The following is a 10,349-nucleotide window of genomic DNA, read 5'->3' on the forward strand; positions in this document are numbered from 1 at the left end:
AATTTATTTCTAAATATTTTTAAACTAAAAATAATTTCTTTCTTTGAATAAATGAATACATAAACTAATTTTTAAACAAAATAAATGACATCTCCCAGTTTTTTTTGTTGTTGACATTTTCCAATAAGACAATTTTCAACAGCCTAAAAAATTATGAACATAAAGAATAATAATAATATTATTTAAGCAACAAAAGTAACAATTGAATATAAAATAATAAAAATTATAATAACATAAGTAAAGCTCAATCCTTACAGAAGAAAATAGGGATTTTAAAAATAAACTATAACTGGGTTACGGGTAACCACAATATGTGAATCAAAATTTGAGTGAACCTAAGATTTAGCTAAAATAGTAAAAGGCATAAGGTAAAAATGTATAAATATTACAAAATATAATAATTATAACATATTTGGTATTAAATGTATTAAAATCAGTGAAAAATGATAGAATTCACAAATAATTATAATTATAATTTGATAATTAGAATATTGGTTAAAAATACAATAATGTGGGTATAATTATATAACAGGTTGTGAAAATAAGTAAAACACAGAAAGATAGTGTGGTAGGACTAAGGTCGTTTCGCAGGTGTAACATTCTGTGGAGAGGCTGGTTATGACTATACAAGATGAGATTGGTAAGAACAGAGAAAAGGGAATGGTGTCTGTGTCTTGTAGAATAGGAAGGAACACAAAATAGAACATAAGGTCAGCAGTCACAGTGTGAGACCAGAGTTGAAATACTGAGATTAGAGGTGTAATTATGAGGTGAGCGTTCAATTTTTAATAAAAAGGCAATAAGAGATAAGAAGCGATGAACTCGTTCAAGGCGCAGTTGATCACAGAAAAGGTATGGATATGACTGATCCATACTCGAGGATGGAACATACAAGGCTGAAGTAGCATATGCAAACAGGTTGCAGAGGTTAAGAGAGTTGTGTTGCGCTTTATGAATCTGAGGATCTTGAGATGTCTCCCAACAGTAACATTGATGTGGTGTTTAAAAGAGAGGGTGGGTGTTAGATAAAAGCCTAGGTCTGTTACAAGATCAACTCACAGGAGAGTAGAGGTGCCAAGATAATATGAATATAGTATGGGGCTACGTTTCCTACAGAAATTCATAGAGTGACATCTATCAAGGCTGAGAACTAAAAAGGTGTTAAGTCCAAATGAAGAAGGTATCCAGTTCAGCTTGTAAAAAGAGGCAGTCAGCAGGAGTCAATTTTACAAAAAAATGTTAATGCCTTCAGCAAAAGAGAAACACTTATTTATTAAATTAACAAAAATAATAAAATTAAGTGGGCTCATTCGATCTCCTTGAGGAACAATAGAGGAAACAACTGATAATTCTGAAACAGCTCAATTTAGGGTTTTAATTATAGGAAGAGACCCAGGAGATAAGCGAATGGCCGATACCGAGGGAGCCAAATGTGGCAACGAGAAGTCTATGATTTACTGAATTAAAAGTTTTTTTGAAGTCAGTAAAAATTGTGTCAATTTGACTGTTGGTCTAATATGTAGGCGGTGAAGGAAATATTGCTGGTGATGGTTGACTTACCAGGGCGGAAACCATGCTGGGAATCTATAATTATGTGGTTGAGATTTCTTTTGATACAGGAATAAACAATGGATTCAAAGAGTTTGGTCAGGTGAGGTAAAATAGAAAAAGGTCTGTAGTTGGAAACATCGGAGCTGTCACCAGCCTCGAAGATGAAAAAAAAAATAGAAATTACAAACAAAATGAATGTACACCATTTATATTAGATACACAAATTACTTACTTACTTTTTAATTATTTAATAGATTTAGGTTGAAGTTTAGGAGAAGGAACAGTAAAAACAACAGGTGAATTTGGTTTAGTCCAGTCATTTTTTTGTACATTTGTTGATTTAATTTTTTTCTGAAAATATACATAGTTAAATAATTAATATTTATTATTAATTTATTAAACAAATAAGTTTTTACTTGAGATAACTTAATATCAGTAGGTATTTTAAATTTTTTCTTTGCAGCAGGAATTGAATCTGCATTTAACATTGATTTAACTTGACTCTTATTACTTTCCATACTCACATTACTTCTTATTTGATGAGGACTTGCAGTAGAATAATCAACATTATCATTTACACTTTGATTGTATTCATTATTTTTCTATTGAACAAAAAACAAATATTTTATTTTTATAGATTATAGTAAAAAATTGTACAATTTTTGTATAAAAATGTGTGTACCTATCTAAAAATTATTATAATAGATGGCATAATACGCATTATTTTTAACTTTTGACATTTACAACAATTAATTTTTTTCAATTTTTTTTTCTTTACTACAATAAAACATTTTTATCTCATTGTCATAAGCCAAAAAAATTAAGTGATTATTCTCAAGCAAAAAAATAAACAGGAAGGTGCAATATGGTAGGTGTCAGGTGTACCATGTGTCATTGAGTTATAAAACATATTAATTATACATCACTTACATTGTTCTGCGACCTTTCTAAGCAAATATGAAAAACTAGAAGTCAGTCCATGTCAATAAGTGACTACACTTTTAAATTAATTTTTATATGGAAAAAACTGAATGATGTGAACTTAAAATTAAATGAACAACAAGAAACTAACTGTATTGAATCTTGAGGCTGTTGAAAGTAAACCATTTGTAAGTGGTCGGATTTAAGCAATATCCAATATATATCAAAAATAATGTGCGACTGTGTGTATAGTGACCAATTGTTAGAGTGCGTGAATTCCAAAAATGCTTGGTGTAATTAAAGACAAACTACGACTTAGATTCTTGAAAATCTGTAATATAGTCAAATGCCACAACACCTTCAGCTACTGTACAGTAGAACAGCTACTACCAACATTCCCTCCTTTTTTTGCTTTTCATAATTATTTTAATAAGTACTAAGCAATATCTAATTTGGACCTACCAAAGTACTAACTAGATTTAAATTACTACCAGAAACCTTCCTCGAAGTTGATGATCGGAGTTTTTTTTTCTATTAAGTAGTGTAGTCTACTAAGTGACTTTGTCTACTTTAGACACAATTTTTTTTTAACGCACATAATTGTCAATACATTAAATATTATTTAAATAATAAAAATAAATAAAATGTAATACTTAAATTGAATTACCTCTATTTTATTGGCATTTTTCTCTTCGTGTTTTAAATTAATACTTTTAAATGATGAGTTTAATGAATTCTCAATTTTTCTTGCATCATTTATTTGTTTTAAAATATTTGGTGAAATTGTTGTTGTCTACATAATATAGAATAATTACATATAATAGTTTATTTACAATTTTATCTTAAGACGAAGTGCAAAATGAATTTTTTATGATGGCCAATTTTATTATGTTAATTTATATTTTAATGAACTGGTAGTAATAATATCAAATTAAATTTTTTTTAGATATAATTAATATTGATTACAAATTTAAAATAGGTAATTAATAGGTCATCAAAAGACAGAAAAATCAAAATTGTTTAATATATTCATAAGGAACAAAAGTACATTATGATTTACAGTAAGAATTTACAGAAAAATATGTAGGTTCCAATTTACAACTAATATTTCTTATTTCTTACAAAGAAAAGATAAAGCATTTAAAAACTTACATGTGAGGCAGCAACATCAACAGATGTTAAGTGTTTCTTTACTTTAGAACTACCAATATGAATTAAAGGGGAACCATTTCTTTTTAAACTTGAAATGTTAGATTTTTGAAAAGGTTTGTTTGAAGTAGAATGTATACTAACATTCATGCTTGATACATTTTGATCATTAAATTCAACTATACTCAACTCCTATTTTTTTTAAATATGAGAAATTAAATAATTAAATATAAATATATTATTATACTGAAAAGCATAAAAAAGCATATACTCACATCATCATCATCACTTAATATCTAAAGAATCAAAATCAGGGATGAAAAAATTGATTTTATATAAAATGTTAATGATAACATACCTCAATAGTATCTACTGGTGGAAGTTGTTGAATTTTCTTCTTTGGTTCTGATCGAGAAACTTGATACTTAAGTCGCATAACTTCTACATATAGCTGTTTGGCTTTTGATTTATATTTCATCTAAAATTTAAATTGATACATGGTAAAATACAACTTATAATTTTATTATATATTATACATTTGTTTTAATATTAAAATGCATTATATAAAGCTTGATAAAAAATAAAAAATAAACTTTAACTTTCTCAAGTTTATGAATAATTAGATAATTATTTTTTATAAGTTAATAACAATTTCTTTAATATTGTAAAGTAAAAATAAAAAAAACATTTTAATTTCCTAATAAAAAAAATATATTGTGTCGGATTTCAATGTACAATAATTTAATTTTGAATGAATAAGTAACTAATTAATATTTATAAGTTTAGTTAAGTGGAGTAGCACAAGTGTACCCAGTAAAATGTTAGTTCACTAATCCACAAACCTAAACTTAAAATACTTACAATATTATAACTAATTAATTACTCTCTCAAAATTCAATTTCTATACATTGAAATATTCTTAAAATGTAATTTGCTTCGGAATAAAAAAAAATTTTTAATTTATGTTGTTATTCAAAAAAGTAAAAACAGAAAATTATAATGATAAAAATTATTATTTTTGAATGGTTCTAAATCATGGATGAAAGTTTATAAAAATATTAATAGTTTTCATGAAAGTCTAAGTTAAATAAAATTATCCTGTATCATAGGTTACCATAGATTATATTATTAATTAATATATTCACATAATTAGAAGTTAGTTTTTCAATCTGACCAAAATGTTCTTTGCTTTGATTTTCTAGTTCAATTTTTTCTTTTTCCAGTTCATTTTTTTCTGCAACTAGGTCTTTAGTAGAGTCTCTAAGTTTTTGATAAGCATTAACTAAATTTTTATTTAAATCCTGAAAGAAAAATATAAATTATGACATGTTATTTTATAAAGTACAAACTCATTTTTAAGTAGTTATAAACTATTATAAATAGTAATAAATTTCAATAGTTATTTACATCAATGTTTTTTTGTAATTCAGGTATCAACACATAATTAGCTTGTAGTTCCTCTCGTAAACCAGTTATTGTTTTATTAGACGTTTCAATTTCTTCCTTTAATTCAATTACTTCAGATTGATTTTTAATCTCTTTTTCTTTTTGTAATACTAATTTTTCAGTTTGTTCTTTTAATCTTTCATCTTGCATTTTCAATAACTAGAAAAAATGTATTACAACAAAACATCTTCCATGAAAATAAATTAAAATAAAACCTACAAAATATGGGTTTACACAAATACAGTTACAATTTCTTCATTATATATGAATAAAAAATTTTTAAATACTATTATATTATACTGTATTAATCAATTAAAAATATTATTTTTGTAATTAGATGAAACAGGGCCTAGGGCAGCTATTATTAGTATAGAAAATGTCTATTTTTCTGACTAACAGTATTGGTACTTTTGAAACAAATGTTCTTCAAGTGGTTGTTATTAAGTAGAATTTTCATTAAATAACCATTAATTGTATAGTTTAGTTTAAATTTGTATTTTAATCATTGGCGGTAAAATTATCATTTGTGTAATACAGTATTATACAACACTAAGATTTAAGCTTGGTGCTTAGTTGTTTTGTGAAGTCCAGAAACATTTTTAAAATTTTGCGGAATACATTAACTTTCATATATATTCACACATTACGAAAAGCCCCAAAATGCGGCTAACACTGATAATATATGTTTTAGACTGTGAGTTCTAAAAAATATGGGTACCCGATCATTTTTTTACAATCTGGCACCTAAATGTCCTTAGGCCAAACTACATTGACTAACAATATTTTAATTGTAACACTAAAATACTTTAAAATACTAACGTTGTCATAATTTTCACACATATCTTTAAATTTGCTTTCTGTCTCTTCTTGAATTCCATGTTGAGACGATTTAATACTGCTAATATCCTCCACCAAATTTGTATTAATTTGTTCAAGATATTCATTCTGTTCTTTTAACGTAAAATTATCCTTTTTTAATTTATCATTTAATTCCTCAATTATTTTTAGATTATCCAACAGTTCTGATTGCTCTTTAACTATATTTGATTGTATATTTAACTGTTTTTGGTTTTCATTTCTAATAAACATAAATTATACATTTTAGGTATACAAATTCTTATTAAGTATGTATAATAAATATTTTTTAATAACTACAGAGAATTCTTAAGTATATTAAGTTCATCTTCCAAAATTTGATTTTTAGTTCCTATTTCATCAAACTTTTCATTCATGGATTTATTTTGATTGATAAGTAGTAGATTTTGATTTTCTTTCTCTCTAAGTTCTGTTTCAAAGCGTTGACTAAAATAAAAATAACAATAATTTATCAAGAATGTAGGTATTAATTATTCACTGTTTGTATGATCATAATTTACTTAAGATACAACACAGTTTCTTTTTCTTCATTTAGTTTTATGTATGAATCATTCAGTTTTTCCAACAAAATATTATTCTAAAAAAAGTTATAATCATTGTATTTATTTTATTAAAATATATAAGTTAATACTAATTTTAGCTTTGCACCATAAAATAAAATAAGATTTATTTATTTTTCATAACATTTAGCAATTCTTACTATATATTAAAATATTGATTAAAATATGTTATAATAAATAACTTACTTCATTTTTTAAATATTCTATTTCATTTGTACATTCTTGTAGATTTGTTTTAAAAGCAGCTATATCAAGAGAATACTTATTTTGTAACATTTCCAAATCCTGTTTTGTTCTTATCTTTTCCATAGTCACTATAAAGGGAAATTATAATGAAGAGTTTTAAAAACATGTAGTTTAAAATATTAATAAGCATGAGGTTAGTTCTGTTATATTTGTCTAGAAAGGTTGTAGAACCAGAAACGGATTAGAGGGGGGGGGGTAATAGGGTAAATACCCCCTTCTCCCTTGAGCTTAATATATACAATTTTATTGCATTGTGATTTGTGAGAATTACCTATTATATTCGGCATTACATATTGTTATAATGATAATAAATAACGTACTCACTACCCAAAATAATTACGATAAACTGTCAATCGGGGCTTGGCATAATGATTTATTTCATAATAATTACTCGTTAAGACCACAGGTACACTAATAAATAATAATAAAAACTCTATCTATCTTTTTGTATGTAGGTACAGTATAATAGTTACGAGTTTGCCAAGAGTAAAAATAGAAAGTTAGACTTGATTCTTTAAATTTGAATTAAATATTTTATTGACATATTATATACTATTGTGTACAATGTATGTAACTTATTATATTTTAAATTTTAAATGTGTATTTTCATTATTTTGAATTTTTTTATTTTTGGTGCACCAGATCTATAAAATAAATGTTGTTTCTTTAAGTATATAAGTGTTATTATTAATACCAGTTTGTAAGAATAAATTCAAAATGGTGATATTAAAAAGTATGTTATTAAGTATGAATAATATCAGCTGGATACATTTTAATTATCCCCCTCCCTTGATAAATTTCTGGGTCCACCGTGGCATAGAACAATGCGAGATTTATTTATTTATTTTTTAATTTATTCTTCAAGAAGATAATGGGCCCCACTGAACATGTTCATGTTAATATGTATAAATATGTTTCATAACTCTAGGCAGTTATACTTAAAATTGTATTTCATAAATTTTTTTGTTATGTACTATAAGATTTTAAAATATTGAAAACTAATTTTTGTTTCATGATTCTTTAATGTAACTAGTTAATGTGATGGAAGAGTAATTTTCAATGATAAATTTAGAGCATTTTTTTCTCCAAAATATGTACGATATTGTAAAATTAAAAATTATATATTTTTTTATGGTACGTTCCTCATTTTCCCAAAAATCCTACGTTAAAATACAATTATCTAGTAATTTTTTTCCATAGATAGGCTGGGCTTTTTTCTTCATAAATTTGTGCGATTTTTAATTAGTTACATTTGTATCATATAACAACTACAGTACCTTGCTTTAATGATTCATCAAGCGTATCTGAAATACTCAAAATTTTTTCTTGAAATGTACTAGTAGTTTGATCCACTAATGTCATAACTTCCTTTTGTCTGGTTCTTGCATTATCTACTGTGTCACCAAGTCTGTTTAAACGCTCACAAATATTTGTGAAACTTGTATTAAGGCGGACACAGGTATCATTTACTGACTTTGTCCTGAAATAAAAATTGTGCATCTACTTATTATGTATACTTGTATACCTAAATTTTAAGTTTTTTGTTAAATTTTTTACTTGTTAAATACAAATTAACCTTGTGATATTGAATAGTTTAAGTATTTAATAAACTATTAAGTTACATATATATTATTATTGCTATTGAATTGGTAGGTATTGAAAAATGTAGAGAAACTATTCTAAAAAGATTTTATTATAATATTGATATTTTCTAATGCAATATAAAATATCATAATTTTGAATGTATGAAATTTAAATTTTATGACATTACAAGTTTGAATATTATAAACACAATTTATCAAAAAATGTGTATAGATATAAAATCAAGATGTTAAGTTTGCGTATGTTATGAGAAAATAATATTGACATGGTTCTAAAATGAAGAAAAAAATCTTGTAAAAAATCATTACTTTTCCATTATATTTTTGCACTGGTTATTTAGAACATAGTTGTTATTTTGAGAATTCATCATGTTTGTATGCAAGGATTTAATGGTGTAATCCCTTTCAACTAATGCTTTTTCATATTCGGACATTTTCAAAGCTAGCGTTACATTATTTTGATCAATCATCATGCGTTGTAAATCAAAGTATTTTCCAGGATCGCAAAGGTCTCCATTTAGCCCACTGTTTTCCAAGACTGATTCATTAATATTTGTGTTCTATAAAAATTTAAATTATAATTAATATCTATATTTGGAATTTGTTTAGCTTTGAACAAAATGTTATTATAGCTGAACAATTAATATGTATACATACTAATACAGTCTACAGAATAATAAATAATAACTTATTATAGCTATAATAAATAATGAGACATAATTTAAGGTTGTAAACGAAGATTAAAGTAATGAGGGGATTTTAGCTTTGATAGTGGAATAAAAGTAATACTAGAAACCTATTTTAGATTAAGGCCTTTACAAAAGATTAAGAACAGACTTTATTAAAATTATCTTGTACCTAGTTGATTTTGGTTTTTTGAGTAAAATTAATTCTAAATACATGGGTAATTATACAAAGTAGGTAAATATAACTATTTCAATACAGTTGCATAGGTACTTACATTTAAACTATGAAAAGTAGTGTTATTTGGCGAACAAGTAGTTTTATCATCACAAACATCCAGTAACCTATGATTTTGCTCGGGTTGATTCATTTTGTGACTTTCAGTTATAATATGGCAGTGGTCAATAAACTATATACTAAAGCCAGGTTTTTGGCGAAAACCCTTGATCAGTATTATTGGATATCAAAAAACTTCTATTCGAAGACCAACCAAACTCTTCTAAAATATATTTTAATAATAAAAACTACAGCAGAATAAAGAAAACGACACATGCCTAATACTACGTAAAAATATACGAGGCTCCGATGGGTAAAAATTACTTACTTGAGGACACCATGGCTCATGAGCTCATGGGCTCAAATACAAAATATACATTTTTTTTGTAATGTATCAAGTAAAAAAATAATACTTCAGTATTCGAGGACGACAACTCAACAGATAACGACTGACAGGTTGTAACTTCTTTAAAGCGTACGTACTATACTACTATGTAACTACTTATAAACTACTACCTGTCTACCTATAGTCAAAATCGAAAACGAAAAGAATTATTTTAAGACCAGTAGGCGTTTAACGTACAGAAAGACAAAGGTAAAGTATTAAAATGGCGGTTGCCGGTTGGTGAAAATACAGGAGTGCAACATGACAGGAATGAATCAGTAATATTTTAATTTTAAATCGGTAAATACACAGATGCTATAATGCTATATATAACATCTGTACTCTGTAGGTAAATAGAACATATTAATACTATTATACATCCTACATCCATACCATTGTACATAATACATAAGCAATTGAAGTATAGCAGTAAAGTAAATATCTAACATTCTTATGTATTTAGATTATGTTATTTTTTATTATATTTAGCACTAATCATAACTCCCTATCACCAACATAAGCTGCATAAGCTTACTAGAGGTAGGTTAATCAATTCTTATTCAACTTAATGTTGTTGCATAAAATATGTTTTGTTTTTGATTTCTTTAATAAAAAAAACTAAATAAATAATAGCATGAAAGTATGTTGACCTAT

At 25.8% G+C, this 10,349-nt stretch overlaps 1 protein-coding gene across 6 annotated transcripts; it reads right to left on the bottom strand.

Annotated features, from left to right (window-relative positions):
• Positions 1-19: 19 nt before the first annotated feature.
• Positions 20-10,055, bottom strand: LOC111042127 (putative leucine-rich repeat-containing protein DDB_G0290503). Of its 6 annotated transcripts, none has more exons than XM_022326643.1 (17): positions 9,639-10,054; positions 9,312-9,533; positions 8,660-8,910; positions 8,027-8,229; positions 6,690-6,817; positions 6,444-6,520; positions 6,223-6,369; positions 5,887-6,145; positions 5,029-5,226; positions 4,767-4,922; positions 3,980-4,099; positions 3,897-3,917; positions 3,625-3,813; positions 3,140-3,265; positions 1,968-2,153; positions 1,784-1,902; positions 20-143 (listed from the first exon to the last, which is right to left on the bottom strand). In XM_022326643.1, the coding sequence occupies exons 2-16, from the start codon at positions 9,402-9,404 to the stop codon at positions 1,795-1,797; spliced, it is 2,262 nt and encodes a 753-aa protein (XP_022182335.1). In that variant the 5' UTR covers positions 9,405-9,533; positions 9,639-10,054; the 3' UTR covers positions 20-143; positions 1,784-1,794. The 6 variants fall into 6 exon arrangements, with proteins under 6 accessions (XP_022182335.1, XP_022182333.1, XP_022182334.1 ...); XM_022326641.1 differs by having other exon boundaries at positions 108-143; positions 1,788-1,902; XM_022326642.1 differs by having other exon boundaries at positions 108-143; positions 1,788-1,902; positions 9,312-9,558.
• Positions 10,056-10,349: the final 294 nt, after the last annotated feature.

The sequence above is a fragment of the Myzus persicae genome, unplaced genomic scaffold (assembly GCF_001856785.1).
Source record: "Myzus persicae strain clone G006 unplaced genomic scaffold, MPER_G0061.0, whole genome shotgun sequence".
Taxonomy (NCBI): Eukaryota; Metazoa; Arthropoda; class Insecta; order Hemiptera; family Aphididae; genus Myzus; species Myzus persicae.